The sequence below is a fragment of the Enhydra lutris genome, unplaced genomic scaffold (genome assembly GCF_002288905.1).
Source record: "Enhydra lutris kenyoni isolate GAN:26980312 unplaced genomic scaffold, ASM228890v2 scaffoldscaffold61, whole genome shotgun sequence".
NCBI classification, from domain to species: Eukaryota; Metazoa; Chordata; class Mammalia; order Carnivora; family Mustelidae; genus Enhydra; species Enhydra lutris.
Window position 1 is genome coordinate 4278064 of NW_019154145.1, and position 17159 is coordinate 4295222.

A 17159-nucleotide genomic window follows, 5' to 3' on the forward strand; every position below is an offset into this window, starting at 1 on the left:
AGAACTACCTGTTTTCCAAAGGACTGCTATTTTATATTTCAATCAGCAATTTCTCTGTATCCTCACCAGAACTTCAATACCTGTCTTTTTAATAATAGATGTCCTTTTGCATGTGAAGAGGTATCTCATTGTGGTTTTTATTTGCATTTCCCTAAAAAATAATTATGTTTATAATATGTATAATATTTATATGGCCATTTTTTTTAAGGATTTATTTGAGAGCGAGTGCGGGGGGTGGGGGGTGGCAGAGGGAGAGAGAAAATTTCAAGCAGACTCCTGCTGAGCTCGGAGCCTGACATGGGGCTCGACCTCCCGACTCCACGATCAGACCTGAGCTGAAACCAAGAGTCAGAAGTTTTAACCAGCGTCACCACCCAGCCACCCCTGTGTATTTTCTTTGGGGAATTTGTCATATACAGATCCTTCCCCCACTTGCTAAGTGGAATGTTTATATTATTATATTATAGAGGTGTAAGAGTGTTTAATCTACAAATGTCCTTTATTAGAAATATTATTTGCAAGTATTTTATACCATTTAGTAGGTTGTCTTTCTCTTTTTTGATACTATGTTTTGATCAAAATGTTAAATTTTATGAAGCCAGTTTATATATTTTTTTATACTTGTGCTTTTGATGTCCCCTCTTGAGGACTGATGTTCTCTGCTCAGCAGACTCCCAAGTCTGGGCAGACACATTGCTGACCCTTGCCTCACCCAACAGCCTCAGACCAAGCAGACTCCACCTGACCCTGCCTTGAGGGAAAGGAGGGCTCCCTCCTTCCTTTCCATTGACCAGAGGCCCAAGTAGAAGCTAAGCGTATTGGGTACGTGGGTTGGGGCCGCTCCCGGTGGAAACGTAGATGGGTTTTGAGCACTTTTTCCCACTCTAAAGCCCCCAGCCTGATACTCTGCCCTTCCAGCAGCTTTGCTGAGCCCCCTCTGTATACCTTGCAAAAGCCTCCTGTGTTCACACGAGCTCAAGTGGTCCTGCTGCTGCACCTGGGAACTTTCCCTGGATGGAGCATGTCCATGGTCATCCTAGATGTGCTGTGTTCACTGAGAGGGAGGGGGTCTGTGCCTGGAGGGAGCAGGAGGGGCCGGGCTACGGCCCTCCAGGGAATAGCCTGTAATGGGAATAGGACACTGTAATGAGTCTGCTTCTAAACAGATCTTTGAAAAACTATGCAAGAACTTCTTTTGGATAAATTCCTAGGATCAGTACTGCTAGGCTAAGGTAGGCACTGATGGGAATTTGACAGGTTAACCCTTTCTCTGGCACTGGTTTCTGAGGAATGCTTTACTGCTTTCTAGTTTCAGCCTACCTTTCCACTAGTGACATTTTCCGAATATGTGGCTGGCCACAGACGAGCCGGCTGTTCCCTTATGGCTCCTGGCTCTCGTAGGACACTGAGGAGTGATGGGATAGCACTTCCAAGATGATTGACAGATGATTTACAAAAGGTTGTGACTTCTGTCCTGCTTGCTCTCTCCTGTGTTCCTTCCTTCCCTCTGTCCCTCCGTGTGTGTCTCTCTGATTCCCATTGCTAAGAACCAAATGGGGGCTGAGATCAGATCAGCTGACTTAAAAGACCTGAAATCTTGGTCCAAACTGAATCTCCCCAATAACTTGCTTATGAGCTCAGAGGTGGATCCTGCCCCAACAGAGTCCCAGCCTCCTGAGAGCTTCCCCCCAGCACACTCGTCCCAGACTTGTGCAGGGCTGGCTCCTCTTGTCTTTCTGGTCACAGCGTAAATGCCACTCTTGTGGCCTTTTAGGCCTACCAAGGGCCTCCTGGCTGGACCTCCAGCGCCCTGCTTCATCTCCCTATAGTATTTGCTCCTTTTCTTGTCTTTGTCCATCTCCCACTGTGGACAGTGAGCTCCTGGTGGGCAGGGGCCATGTGGGTCCTTTCAGCAGTCACCCGGATGACTGCAGGGGCACAGTGGCCAAATGAGTCAATGAGAGGGTCTTAGAGCGCCCTCCCGCTTCTGAGAAGTTCATTAGTGAAAGGTCATTGTTGGGTCAGAATGACCCCTGGGTGTCCCCTCCCTGCTCCTGTTGCTCCGTTGGCCAGTGAGCTGGTGGGGGCCAGCACTGCAGCCCCATGCAGGAAGCCAGAAATTAAAACAGGCCTTTGGGGGTCATCAAGGCAGGGGGTTCCCAGGCCCGAACAAAGGGGCAGGACGTGGGGGCTCCAAGGGGGGATGAGAAGGACCTCGGATCCTCCATGTCCCCCAGTTTCCGACCAGTATCCTGGGGTTTCTAGTTCACTCACGAAGTTTCCTCACCCCAGCCAGGCAATGATTCCGCCCACTTGCCCCTGAGGCTCCGTCCTTGGACCCCGGAGGAGCAAGCAGTCCAGTGCTCTGCCGCATTCTGCACTACCCAGGTCCTCCGTTCCGAGGCTGCTGTCCTCTCCCAGGGACCCCAGGCAGTAGAAAGCATTTACTGGACTTAGCCAGGTGTGTCATCCATGGGGAACCGAGGCCGACAGACTTCTAGGAGCCTGTGGGACCCCCCGGGCCCCAGCTAGAAGCACATCAAGTTGCTGAGGGGGAAGACCTTCCCTCTCTATTACGAAGCCCCCTCGCCATGGGGGTGGGTACTAGGGGCGTACCCCGGTTCCAGGCGCCCAGAGCGCGGACACAGAGCCCCAGACCTGTCCTCTCCCGCCTGACCCTGGGATGGCCCAGCCCTGCCGACCCCGGGAACCTCGGAACACTAGCGCGCCAGCCGGGCTTCTTGCCCCTCCGGAAGCTGCGCGCCCAGGGCCCTCCGCCGTGAGATCGCGGAGTCGTGCGCTTGCGCACAGCCACACCCTGACGCCGGACTTTTGGGAGCCTGGGGATGTGGGCGTGTCCCCTGGCCCAAGGGGCGCCGCCAGCCAATCAGAGCCGCCGGCCCCGCCCGCCGCGCGCGCTGGGGCCACTCGGAGCTGCAAGCGCGGCGATGCGCGCGGATAGTGTTCCAGCGGCCGCGGCGTTGTGGGGGGCATGGAGCGGATTCCGGCGCTGGGCTTGGGCACCTGGCAGGTGAGGGGGGCCTTGTGCCCCGGGGCGGGCGGGGCCTCGCCCCAGCCGCGGAGGGGACTCGCGGGACTACCTGCCGCCCGCCCTGCCCCCTCCCGAGCTCTCGCCAGCAGATGTCGGCGAAGGACGGCACAGGCGGTGGTCAGGCCGGGGTCAGGGTGGGGGGATGGCGGCCACTGGCCCGCGGGCGCCGTGGGGGCAGGTGACCTGCATCCCGAAGGCTAGTGCGGTCTGGGACCCGCGGCGAGGCACCGTGAGCCGTCCTGTGCGCGGACTGGGTCCCCGCGGGCCGGGACGCGGGAGCCGCAGGGGAGCGGGGGGCGGACCTGGGTGAGCCCCGGCGACTCCGCGCGTCCGAGGGCTGCTGAGGCGGTTTCCCGCACGTCCTTTCCGGCTCTGCTGGGGCCCGGCTGTAACCTGACCCCTGACGGCCCCGGGGTCCAGCCCTGCGCCCACATCCCTGCCGTCCGTCCCCGCGCCGCCCCTGCGCCGGGCCCGCATGGGCGTCCGGTCGCGCACGGCGCGGGAGAACCTGCGGCAAGTGCTTCCCGGGCCGAAGCGGCCGTCGGGGCTCGGGTGCGCAGCCTTGGACCCGTTTTCCCGCGGGTTTGTTTGCGCGGTAGGCGGAGCGGGAGGGGGAGGAGCGCGAGCAGACGGAGAGGGAGAGGGTGGAGGGTGGGACTTGATCTCCGGTCGGAGGTTCGAGCCCCGCGTTGGGTGCGGAGCCTAGGTCAAACAAACAAACAAACAAACAAAATCACTTTCAACACATGTCCAGGCACGTCGCTAAATCGTCCTCTTGTTCTCTTCATTTGCCTGTAGATTCGTTTGGGTTCTGTACATACATGTTCATACCATCTGCAAATAGTGCTTCTTTCGTTTCCTTTTTTCTGATCCTTAAATCTCAAATTCCTTTTTCCGTTTTGTTCCTGATCTTAAAGGTTGTGTTTCTGATACGTACACGTTTGAGGATGATGTTTGCCTGTAGATTTTTGGGGTGGTTTTGTTCTTGATTTTTCTGTTATTGTTGTTGTTTTAAATGTGGGTGTTCTTTACCAAGTTAAAGAGTTTCCTTTTCCCCTAGTTTACTGAGACTTTAAATCAGGAGTGGATGTTCAATCTTAAACAACATTGATTGACATGATTTATTTTTTTAACCTGTTGATGTGAATTATCATGGATTTCCTAATACCAAGCCATCCTTGGCTTTCTCAGATAAACTCAGTGTGCATGTGGTATGTTCTTTCTCCAGAATATATTGTTGCATCCAATCTGCTGTTATTTTACTTAGGATTTTTGCAGCAGTTATTCATGAATGAGACGAGTGTGTGACTGTTTTTTAATATTTTTGTCTGCTTTTGATTCCAGGGATATGCTGGTTTAGTAGGATGAACTGAGAGTATTCTTTATTTTTCCCTTCTGTGTAAGATTCTGTGTTAAATTGGGACGATTTCATCCTTGAAACTTTTGTAGAACTGTTTTGTGTCTGTTTAACTAATTGCTTCATTTAAAAAATAATTTTAGGACAAGTCAGCTTTTACTTCTTCTCAGGTAAGTTTTTCTAAGGATTTTTCCCATTCTTTTCATCTTTCCAAATTGTCGGCTTACAGTTATTGATAATATTTTCCGAGATTTGGGGTCTATGTTTAATCCGTATGACTGTTTTTCATTCAGATCATGTTAAAAAAAAAAAAAACAAAACAAAACAAAACTTGGTCCCATCAGTCTCATGAGAAGCTTTTCCACCTTATTAAGATTTTTCAAAGAACTAGCCTCTGGCTTTGTTGAACTCTGTCCTGTCTTTATTGGATGTTCACTCTTGTTTTCACATTTTCTCTTCCCTTCTAATTTCTTGGCGGTTCGTTTCCTGACTTGAGATGGATGCTTCATTGGCTTTTGGCCCCTCAAAGTGTGCTGCTCGTCAAGCAAGGACTGTCGCAACAAAGCACAGGGGGTTCTGCGAAGGTCAAGTGAGCAGGTGCTTTGTGAACCACGAAGCCCTTTGGGAAGGCTCAGTGCAATGTGTTATGAGCCCTCCCGGGCTTCGTCCCTGTTCCTGACGCTTCGCTTGCTTGAGCAGCCCCGTTCACAGTGACTGTTTTCTGAGCTTCCACATTCTTGATGGAATCCGCACTGTTCCTGTGGGTTTGGGGAGATGGTTCACCAGTGGTGGAGTCTCTTCCTGTGAGTTCGCACCTGTTCACCTTTGCCCTTGGACTTCTGGTCTTGTCGGGTAGAGAGTGAGTCTACACCTGCTTCTCTCTCGGTTGCTATCAGGATTCCTTCTCCATTTCTTTATTACTCTGTTCGTTCAGGAAGTTCAGCGTCTGGCCCCGTTATTTGCAGGCACTAAAAGTACCCATAGACTCTTCCCCAAATAAGTCAAGGAGTTGCAACTCAGATTGTGTCTAAATCCTTTCTGACTCTGACACCATCCCTCATTTTGGTGCTCACTGACACTGTGACCTCCTTCCTCACTTATGCCCTGTTTGAGTCTTCATTTTAGAGTGAAACGCTGGGATGTCCTGAGCACGGGTGGATTGCTTCTGTCATGTTCACTCTGCAGGCGGCTCCAGGGGAAGTGACAGAGGCAGTGAAATTGGCCATCGACGCCGGATATCGGCACTTCGACTGCGCCTACTTATACCACAGCGAGAGTGAGATTGGAGCCGGGATCCAGTGCAAGATCAAGGAGGGCGTGGTGAAGCGGGAGGACCTGTTTATCGTCAGTAAGGTAGGACTTCACACGCGGGGCGAGCAGGGCTCCCTTAGCAAGACAGCTGACCCAGTGTGGGGAGGGTTTTTGGTCTCCTGGCAGCTCAGTTCGTCCTGGAACCAGAGCTGCCTAGACATCCTCCGCTTCATACACATGCTGGGAGTGGTGCAGGTGAAGGTGTCTGGGGCAGGGTGACAAGCAGAGGGGACAGGTTGCGCAGAGGCACAGGCGTGGGACAGCACCTTGGGTACACGGACCTAGAAGAAGCTTGGAGTTCCTGGATCGGAGAATGGTAGGCAGAGGAGTGCTGAGAAACAGGGCTGGAGCAGGGGACAGGCCAGATCACAGAGGCCTGGCTGCCTTTTAAGGGCCTTATTCTTTTTCCCGTACACAAAGGAGCACCGCTAAAGGATTTTAAATAGGGAGCTTATCTTCTGCAGCGGAGAGACTCTTGTCCTACCTGGGCAGTTGCAGCTACTGAAAGGAGCGTGCGTTTGAGCAGAAGGCAGAAGACGGGACATTGAGGACAGGGTGGGTGGGAGAGGAGGGCGGGCCAGACTTGGACAGGGAGAGACGGTGGAGGAGGGAAACAGGTGTGCGGGCCTGGTTAAGGGAGGACCCATTCAGCAGAGTTCAAGAACCCCTTTGCTTTTGACTTTGAGGCAGAATGTTAAGAATGTGAGGTCAGTAGCCACAGGCCCTCATTCCAGCGGTCTCTACGAGCACCAGAGACTGGGTCAGTCAACCGATGGCACAGGATCACAGTGTCATTGTGTGTAAAGCAGGACTCAGAATTGATCATCGCCTGAGTAGTTTCCAGGTCCGATGTCCATAATTGCACAAGTCACCTCTGTTTCTGTGGCAGATTTGCTCTTCTGTTTCACTCTCCAATGATCTCTGTAATTCATTGGTGCTTCTAAAGCTGGAGCAAAGGGAGGGTGAGGGATGGGCCGGGCTGCACCTGGCAGAGGGGCAGAAGACTCCCCTGCCATTCCAGGAAGGGAGGGTGCCTGGTCTGCCCAGGCCAGCCCCGAAGTCAGGGGACATTCGCTCCCGAGTGCATCACAGCTGCAGGACAGGTGTGCTCGTTACTCTTGACACTGGGAAAGTCATAGAAATATATATATATATGTTAAAACATCACTATATACTCACCATCTAGAGAGTCCTGTTGCTGACAGCGTATTTTTAGGGTGTTTTGTTTTTCTTCTTTTCCGTCAGTGCGCTGTGTCGACGGTATGTTTTCTGTTTCTGTTCTCACTCTTGTACTAGTTCTTGTGTTTCCTCTTGCTGCGTCAGAGCCTTCCAGTGGCTCCCGTCACAGTTAATACTGAACAGCGTGACGGGAATCTCAAGAGGAGGCACCAGTCAAGGATTTCGTGCTTACGGGTGGGGGTGAGGTGGGGGGAGGGGCGTGTCCGGGTCCCCACAGGCCGGTGGCGTTCACTCACCACCAGCTTTACTGCAGGAGTATGATGCCTTCATCCCCGGGGACCTTCAACATGGCACAGACTGACGTGGGAAACGCAATGCAGGCTTTCTTCTGAGTTTTCCTCCTCTCCTTTCTGTCCACACGCATTGAGCTTGGTTTGCTTTGGCTTGGGTTTTCTTTTGGTCCCAGTGGGTCCAGATAACTGGCAGCCCCCCACCATATAGTTCACGGGGCCACCAATGTCCTTTTAGTAGGACTCGGGCCGCAGAGCCCAGTTTTGGGGATCCCTCCCCAAGGGAGCCCTGGAACCATCGGAGGCTAATGTCACGGCCATGTTGTATTTATAGCCGTAGGGCCTTGGATGTTGTCTGTCCCGCTGGGACTAGATTGCGGGGCCACGGGGCAGACGTCGTGTTAACCCTGGCTTCCCTCCCCCCTCGGCGGCTGGGGCGCGCCAGCCGTGGGAAGTCCCTGTGAAAGCAGCGCACCCCGAGTCTAAGGGCCTTGAAGCTGGAGTGCCTGGACCTCTACCTCATACACTGGCCCATGGGTTTCCAGGCATGAAAGGCACTAGCAGCGCCTTCCTTCCTGCTCATGCCCGCCGAGGGGTGCAGGGAGCCAGGGCCCCAGCTCAGCCGAGGCCTGGGCTCGAGGCCCCTGCGGGCCACCGTCAGCTCCCTCCTCTGCCTCACAGCCCGGGGTGGAAGACATGCCCTTGGACCCCAGCGGCATGGTGATACCCAGTGACACCGACTTCCTGGACACGTGGGAGGTGAGCCACGGGCTGGTGGGCCTCCGGGCAGGGTGCTGGGCCCTCGTGAGCTGCTGTGTTCACCAGGAACACACACGGGGATAACCAGGGCAGACCTCCCTGTGAGTCTCAGTGTCTACGTGGTTGTTTATTAGAAACAGCAGGTGGTCATCACGGAAATACAGAAGAGGATAAAAAGAAAAGGTAGAATCTGTGTCTCCCTCCTGCAGTGGTGACCACCACTGCTGTCCTGTAGGTGCCAACGGCTTGTCCATGAGCTTGGTCAGAGCTATGCCTGGTGGCACGGCGAGGTTTGGGAGGCGCTGGGAGGAGCTGGAGGGTGGGGCACGAGCTCAGCCCACGGCTGGAGTCCAGACAGGAAGGGAGGTAGAGGCCTTGAGCAAAGCCTCAAGCATGGGAGTCGAGGGGAGGGTGCCAGTGTGGAAGGGGGGCAGGGTTTCCGCTGCCCCCCTCTGTGCACACCCACGTGGGGTAGAGGAGGGCAGGGGTGAGGCATGGGAAGCAGGTGAGGTCACACTGAGCTCAGGGACAGGCATGGGAGCCTACAAGTACCAGGCAGAACGAGGGGGACGAGCACCAGCCAGGCCACACCCTCCCCTTCCTCTTAAATGGGGGTTGGCTTAACAGATGAGCCAAGGGCCCCGGCCTGGGAGAGCCAGGGTCCGGGGGCCCCAGCCCTTTCTGCCCCGCGGCACTGCTTCTCCAGAAAGCGTGGGTTAAACTCTGGGCTGTCTGGGCGGCACCAGCGGGTTCTGGATGGTGCCGCAGGGGCCATAGCTGTTGTGCTTGCCCCTGGCCGCATCGTACTCCTGCTGACGGTGTGGCTGCCCCGGGCCACCCTCCTCCTGGAGCTGCCGGCCCCTCCCTGCGCTCAGGAAGCATCTAATCACAGTAGAAGGGGTGAGTGGACAGCAACGGACATCCCTGCCCCAGACCTTACCGACAGGAATCGAGCGTGGGAGGAGCAGTAATGGCCATCATGTGGCGCGGCTTAACCACTTTCCAGCCCCGAGCTAAATGCTTGCACGTGCTGTTTGATGGAATCTTTAAAACAATCCTGTGGCATGGACAAGCTTGTCCCCATTTTTCAGTGACAACATTGAGTTTAGTGCAGTCCTATAAATGTGCCCAAGCTCCCCCAGCCGGGGGCACGGGAGCGGCATGGGCCCTGCGGGCAGAAGGCCTGTGGGGCATCGGGCGGACTCACGCAGCCTGCAGAGGAGTGAGGCCGTGGGTTCTCGGGCGCGGAACGACTCTCTGTTCTCTTTAGGCCGTGGAGGACCTGGTGGTCGTGGGGCTGGTGAAAGCCATCGGGGTGTCCAGCTCCAACCACGAGCGGCCGGAGAGACTTTTGAACAAACCCAGCTTGAGATCCAAGCCAATGACTAACCAGGTGAGGCTTTCACAGGCGGAGTTGGCTTTTCAGCTGTCACTTCCATGTGGCTGGACTGGAGACGGAAGAAGGGGGGGGCACACCGTGGGCATCTGTCTGCGGTGGCTGCAGACGGGCGACTCCGGAGCAGGTAGGCAAGCAGCTGGGGCCAAGGCAGGAGAGCTGCCCCAGAGGCTTGTGCGGACGGCCGTGCCCTCGGAAGGCAGGGCGAGGGCTGAGCTGGGTTTTCCCTGCGCAGAGGCGATGAGGGATCCCTCTCACAGCCGAGCGGGCCTCCTCGGAAAGCTCTTCTCTGTGGACCAGCCCCCGCAGAGGGCAGCTGCCGTGCCGATTACTAAGGCAGAGGGCAGCTTTGCTCGTGCAGATAACGTGACGCGTTACGTGCTCGTTTGTGTCCGGCCTCCTTCAGCCTCATACCTGTTGGATGCCTCCATGCCCAGTATGACTGTCCCTCGTTCTGCTCTCTGTGTGCTGGTCCGTTATGTCAGTAATGGGCGCTGACTCATTCTAGCACTGAGGGGCCCTTGGTAGTTTTGGGGACATGAAAATAGAGCATCACATTCCATATTTTATTTTAAAAAAACCCTTTCTAGCTAAAGCATTACAGGGAGACTGGAAAGGGTGTCGTTCCGTGAGTCTCCCCAGGTGAGCGAGCTCAGGTGGTCGCACCTGGGGCAAGGAACAGAATAGCCGCTGCCTTCTGGAAGCTCTTCTAGCCACTGTCCCCGCGAAAGGATCACTCAGTGTTGCTGCTTTACAACCTTGAGATCTGTCCAAGTGCGTCATAGCTCCTATCCCGTGAGGGTTCGCAGCGGCACTTTAAATCCCGGGAAGGGCTGGTACCTCATCTGTGGGGTGCGGAGGGGCTGGAGGGTATGTCCCCTAATTAGGGTTCTGAGCCCCCCAGGAATGTGGGTTCAGAAGGGTTTTCAGAGAGCCCACAAGGCACTGTGGTAGCTCTTCATTCTCCCTAAACAAGCATCTGTTGGCAGCCCACTGAGGACCTGGGATCGTAGGTGAGAATTCAGAGGATGTGGAGACAGGAATCCCGCCCTCCAGTTTTTTCCAGCGCCCGCTGGCGTCCCCAGGAGCCTGTTTTGCCCCGTGACTCTCCAGCCCCACTCGCTGTCCTCACAAGTGTTGATGAGCACGTTCCGCGTGGCTGGCTCGTTCTGGGCGTGGGCAGATGTCTGTGCACACGGTACCGTCTGACCAAACCCGCGCCGTCGTGGAGCCTGCGTCAGACAGCAGGAGACAGACTGTGGCAAATGAGTACAACATCGAAGATGTCCGTGATGTGGGCTAGAGTGGAGAGTAGAGGACAGAGGGGGCCTCACCGAGCAGGGGCCATCTGCGCGTCCAGGGAATGCGGGTGTCCCTTCTGCCTGTTCTCAAGGGCTTGTCACTTCACAGCGGTAGACGCTTGAGTCTCAGGGCGGGTCACGCAGCTCCTCAGTGACAGCCAAGACAGTCATGCGTGGCCTGTTTCCTGACGTGCTGTTGCTCTGAATTTTCTTGGTAAGCTGGGACTCTCTTCGTAGGTTGAGTGCCACCCGTATCTGACCCAGAAGGACCTGATCCGTTTCTGCCAGTCCAGAGACGTGTCCGTGACCGCGTACCGGCCCCTTGGCGGTTCCAGGTAGGACTGCGTTGCTGGCGGTGAGTCTAGGCTCCAGCAGGAAGGAGATGTACCATCTGGCCGAATGTGGGTGGTTAGCGGAGGCTCTTGGGAAGCAGGGTGTGGGCAGGGTGCACACAGACCACAGGCACCCTGCAGGGGTGGTGCCGGGGAGGGAGCTGGTGCCGGGAGCCAGAGGAGAGTCACTGGGGGACAGAAGCGGCTGGGGCAGCCTCTTCCGGAGCCCGTCTAGCACGAGGCTCCTCTGCTCAGCCTCTTCCTCGGGCTGGTTCACAGACATCCCCGTCTCCGCAGAACAGAGACTCCTCCCGTCCTCCCCAGATGAGCCCCCACGCTGGCAGCCCTCGGACCAGACACCTGAAAATCCAGCCTTCCCAGTCCATCAGCAACGTCCTCTGATCATTCTGCCGGCGATCCCGGGCTCTGTCTCTTGGTCTCTTGTTCTCTCCATCGCTGCCTTGGCTAAGGGGGAGTCCCTGAAATTCTGCAGCCTCTTCACTCCGGCCGTGTTTGACCGGTTCCGGTTCATTGTCTACACCGCACACGTAGCCAAAGGGAGTGTCTCAAAATGATCAGGCCACTTTCTTGCTTAAAAACTCTTCAGTTCTTGCGATGGCCTAGGAGTCCCAGCTGGTCTGGCTGCTGCCCATTTCTGGCCTCATTTCTTCCTGCAGGAAGTGTCGCACCGACCCCTGGAAACTACGCGGGTCTCCCGGAATGGAGCGCGTTCTTTCCAGTCTCTGTGCCTCTGAACACACTGTTTTCTTTACCTAGAGATCCTGCTGTTATCCTTTTTTTTCTCTTTTTTTTTAATTTGGCTAACTCTGATTTCTAATATATGGTTTAACAGCGTCACCTCCTCCAGGAAGCTCTCCAGACTCCTCGTAGTCAGGTTTTGTCCATCTCCCTCATCATACTGTCCTGTCGTCAATTCCTTTTCCCACTTGTCAGAGCTGCTTCAGTGCAGGGACAGTGTGTGATTTGTGACTTCCTGCCCACCCCTGGCTCAGTGCCTGGGACAGAGCAGGTGTCCTGGGAAGGCTGGAAGTATGTGTGATCACCTGTGTAATCACACGGGAAGCAGGCACAGGTGTTGGAACTTGGTAGCAGCGAGGGAGTTGCCGGAAGGCCAGGTCTGGTTGTGCAGCTGAGCGCAGGGTTGGAGGGGGCGCAGTGGGTGCTGGGAGCCACCCAGGGAGGGGAACCAGCCTAGTGCTGGGCCTGCAGCAAATGTAGTCAGCCGTGTAGTTCCTTCAGGAGACTCTGAGCACTGTTTTTAGAGCAGTGCTCGGATCTAGGAGCTGCGTAAAGAACGGTCCTTGCGGAAACGTCTCCCCAGAGTGGTTAGGGCCTGTGCCTGCGGGACCACGCTGAGGCCCAGCACCATTCTTTGCACGGGGGCTCGCACACGTTCCCAGTCTCAGGCTTGTTCTGGTATTTGAGCTGGACTTTTCTGAAATTACCGTCATCAAAACCAGTGACGGGAACAGAGCTGCGGTGCTAGGTCAGGCCTGGTAGTGTCAGAGGGACACACACCAGAGCGAGGGCCGACATTGTCACCTTGTTCTCGAGAAAACACCGAACGCCCATCAAAGCAGCGCGTCCAGCTGTCTCCACGGGAGCGTTAGCTGCGGCTGTGGCTAGACGGTGGGATTTGGGTGATGGGCTCGTCCCTGCAGTGAGCAGGAATCGTGATGAGATGAAAGCAAATCCTGGAGGAAGTGGTGTGTGTTTTGAAGCAAGAAGCACACATGTTTGGCCCCTAACCCCCTTCCCGGTCCTGCTCTCTCTAGTGAGGGGGTGGACCTGATGAATGACCCTGTGATTCAGAGGGTGGCCCAGAAGTACAACAAGTCTCGGCCCAGGTAGGAGGGGGCTGCCGGGGCTGTGGGTGCTGCTCCCGCTTCCTCGGGGAGCCAGGCTCTGGGTGGAGGAAGGGCTCGCTCACGCTGGCCCCGCTGCCCCCTGCCCGAGCTCCCTCGGTTCCCCAGTGCACAGGGCCGTGCGCCCGCCCACTCGGGGAGGGGCTTTGCCTCCGTGTTCCGTGCCCTCATGTTGCACATCTAAGGGTTGGGCGCCTCAGTGAGTTCTCGTTAATTCACCGAATTCTCCATGGGCGCTCATTACACACACATTGGAGGAACGTTCCAGAAAACACCGGTTTGGTTCCTGGAGGACTCTGGAGAAGACGACCTTGTAATAAAAGCTCCAGCTGCCCCTGACTTTGGGACGTCGTAGTACCATATGATGTAAACTGTGCAGGAAACGGCTGACTCCCGGGGAGTCCCCTTTGGCTGATGTTGGACTTTTTTTCCGTAGATTTTGCTCTGATTTCAGATCCAGAGGAATGTGATCGTGATCCCCAAATCAGTCACCCCAAAGCGGATTCTTGAGAATATCCAGGAAAGTGCATTTCTTCTTTTACTCGGAGGGTTTGGGCTCATCGCTTAGTTAGCTGGGGGTCTGACCCCGCAACAAACCGGGGCCTGTGGCTTTGACACAACAGAGGGCGATGAAGCCGCAGCTGGGACAAGGAATCCGAGAGGGTGACCGCGTCGGCCTAGGAGCCGGCCAGCTGGCCAAAATGGGGGACAGAGAGAGGACGAACACCTCGTGTGTCGCCCAGAGGCGCCCTGGGCTGCCTGCCTAGCCAGGCACCTGCTCCCCAACCCTCGGGACCGCTGTCCCCGGGCTGCCCTGAGCCCTCCAGAACTGAACCCAGCCTCCCCGCAGGGCCCCGGCCCGCCCTCTAGTCAGCACTGCTGTGGACTCCGAGTCCCTGGTTTCTACTGGAATGCGGGGGCGTGAGGGGGCCTCGGGCACTGCACCTTTTCCCCCAGCTCCTCATCAGCAACCAGGGTTGGCTCTCCTGGGAGAAAAGCTCCTATTTTAGGAGTGGATCGTAGTCCTCAAGTGTGTTAAGAGCAAAAGGGCGGGCAGGGTGCCGGGGGGCAGCTTAGAATTCTGCTTGAGAAGGAACGGACACAAAAATCATGCTGTGTTACAGCTACTGTTAGACTTAATGGTCCTGGGGCCCCGGTGCCCTCCCAGGTGGTAGGGTGTGCGGCACAATGGATTTGGGTTTGGTTTTTCGTTTTTTAGTTTTTTTGAGCAGTGAGGGAAAGATGCTTTGCTGTGCCTCTTAACTACCCTGGGTGTCCCTGACTCCCGTGGGGTGGACACAGCACCCGGCCGGTCTTCCCAGGGGCTCCCACGCAGCCCCGGGCCGCCGGCGTCCTGCATCCGCTCACAGCCCGTGTGTGGGTGTGAAGGCTGGCGCTCTGGGGAAATTGCAGGGGCCACACGCCGTGTTTCCTCTGCAGCGTCGTGTCCCCAGCAGGCCTGGCCCAGCGCCCTGCAGGTAACGCGTGTGCAGCGAAACGTTCACCAAACTGAATTTGCTGTGAACGTCTGTTTCGGCTGCAGGTGTTTGACTTTGAACTATCAGAACAGGATATGAATGACATCCTCGGCCTGGACAGGAACTTCCAAATGTGCCGGCTACCCACATAAGTGCGGCTCCTTCACTGGCTCTTGTGATAGAGGCTCTCATAGACAGACAGAGGGGTTGGTCCCTGAGGAGGTGTTGATTGTATACGTTTGAGGTTAGCGAAGCCTTCTCACAAGTCTCTCCTGTGTGAGGCTGGGCCACTGAGTGAATCCAAAGACTGATTTAACATATCGGGGAGCTTGAAAGTACACGAATATAGCTTTTAGAATGTTTCTCTTAGAGTATACATCTCTACTTTTTGTTTCCTGTTTCTCAGAGCTGTGAACCACAAGGACTATCCTTTCAACATAGACTACTGAGCATGGCTCCCCCTTCCTCCTCCTGCTGCCTGGACAAACACCCCCAGCTCCCACCCGGCCCGCCTTGGCACAGGGCGGCCAAGGAGGGGAGGGATGGGTTTGATTTGGTGGATTCTCGCCTGGAACAGAAGCTGAGCTCCCTGAGAAATTCACACGGTTCAGCTGGTCTCAGTGACAGAGACAAACACCACGGGAGCGATGATTACTCTCTGTGGAGAACCTCCGTCCTCAGAATCCTTTGAGCACAGTGTGATGGGGTTTTTACGAGACAAGCCAAGTGGCCTGTACTCTCGAAGAAAAGATTGTATGGTGGAAATACTCAAATACAAGTGTTGAGATCATCACGTGGTGAGTCTCTACGTCTGTCACTCAGCCCCCTCACCAACCCTGGGCTGGCCCCGCGTCGTCTGTGCGCCTCTGTCCCTGCCAATCCCCCAAAATCCTTACCTTCACACAACCAGGGAACACCTGGCTAAAAGTGGGAGATGTCTCAGTTCAACAGAGAGGCTTTTTTTCTTACTCAGGTAAACCCATGGAAACCCCAGCTCAGAGAGGAAATGTGGGCCATTCCCGTCAGGCAGTCAGGGTCCACCTGGTCCCGGGGCTCCATCAGGAAGGGCATGGGGGCTCATGTCCACACAGGCTCATTCAGGGCAGTGTGTGACTTGTCTCACTAGGTGGCACTTGGGCACCAAGCTTGGGGCCATTTTTTATTTTGAGCTGCTGTAAATTATGTTAGATTAAAAAGGGTCATTTTCTTGAATGAATTCCCAGATGTTTTCCCTCTTTCCGTTAAGTGTAAGGCTAATAGGGCTTTTTATTAGTATTTACAGAATTTTTCTATTTAACGAAGTAATTCTACCAGATTCAGACTGCAAAGAAAATGGAGAAGAAAGAGCTCCGTTACAGAGAGCGACAATAACAACATCTAAGAAGAATCATCTTTCTATGGGTCCTTCTACTCTCTGCCTATGCCCACGACATACGTAGATAAATGACACAGAATATGTAACAGGGGTGCCTAGCTGGCTCCGTCCTCGGAGCATGGGACTCCTGGTTTCAGCCCAGGTGATGATCTTAGGGTCGGGAGATTGAGCCTCAAGTGGGGCTGTGCGCTCAGCAAGGAGTAGCTTCTCCTGCTCCCTCTGCCCCTCCCCCACTGCGAATGCACTCCCCCCCCTCAAATCTTAAAAAAGTATCTGTAATACATGTAATACACATGAAATAAATGGACATAAACTTCACAAAACTATATTTGTAACTTTTTTAAAAGGCATGAATGTATACACTAGATGTACAGTTCATGCAACTGTCTACTTAGTATTTTGACAAACAATTTTAACAGATCATCCGAGCTTCCTGCCTAGTGTAAATGAATTCCACATCTTACAATGAATCCTTATCGCCGTAAGTCCAGCCTTACAAAGGCACTGCTTGCTGGGGTGGGGCGGGGGGTGGTGTTCTCACCCCTACAGCTAAACTCGGCTGCCGGCAAACGTCAGTTCACAGGTAAGCCTTGAGGGACCGCACGGTACTGTAAGTTCCATCACTGTACTCCGCAGAAAAAAAAGGATTACACATTTGTAAGTGGCTTTTTACTAGGACCACCTGGAATAGCAACACCACGGCAGGTATCGTGAGGGTAAGAAACACTTGGCCCTGCAGAGCTGGGGTCGGGGACAGGTGCACGCGATGAGCACTGCGCCTGCTTGGGCCTGCGCGGGCGGCCGCCGGGCTCTGTCGCACTGCGCATAGCACGAGGGCGCGGCCTGTGGACGAGTTAGGCCAGCACCGCAGCAGAGACCCCAGCTGGGACCCCAGGCCCTCGTGGGAGGACAGCGGAGCGGGTCCGTGCAGGGCGCCGGCGCATTCGCGGTTCTGACGGCAGAGGGCGCCGCTGCTCCGCCTGTGGATTGGGGGCTTTACCCGGGGTCGTCTGGGGGTGGGGGACGGGGGAGCCGGGCTCAAGGCCAGAAACGGAGCGCCTGGGCTGGTGACACTGGCGCCTGGGCGGCCTCCTCTCGTTGGACCAGCGGGAGCGCAGGGGCCAGCCCCGGGGAGGCGGCTGGGCTTTGTTCCCGAGCCTGGACCGACATAAGGGGCCACTGGCCCGGAAGGTCCCCCGAGGGGGCCAAGCAGCGGGGCGCTGTTTGCTTACCCAGCTCGCGAGATCCGACCACTCCCCGGGGGCCCGCCCCGCACCTGGTCCGACGCGCGGCGCCCGCGGGTGTGACGCCTGCTCCCATCTAGAGTGGCCCCGTCCCGCCTGGACCACAGGAGATGGACGGCTGCCGGGGGGCCTCTGTCTCTGTGCGGGGGACAGCCTTCGTGAAAAGGGCCACCATTGCTTCCCCACCTCGTGCACACAA

At 55.7% G+C, this 17159-nt stretch overlaps 1 protein-coding gene across 1 annotated transcript; it reads left to right on the forward strand.

The window, feature by feature from the left end:
* Positions 1-2992: 2992 nt before the first annotated feature.
* LOC111158637 (aldo-keto reductase family 1 member E2) lies at positions 2993-15560 on the forward strand. Its single transcript, XM_022520802.1, is given in 10 exon segments — positions 2993-3031; positions 5595-5776; positions 7635-7734; positions 7871-7948; positions 9219-9341; positions 10883-10980; positions 12774-12867; positions 13300-13389; positions 14407-14495; positions 14748-15560. Coding segments are annotated over 10 exon segments (936 nt in total). The 3' UTR covers positions 14791-15560.
* Positions 15561-17159: the final 1599 nt, after the last annotated feature.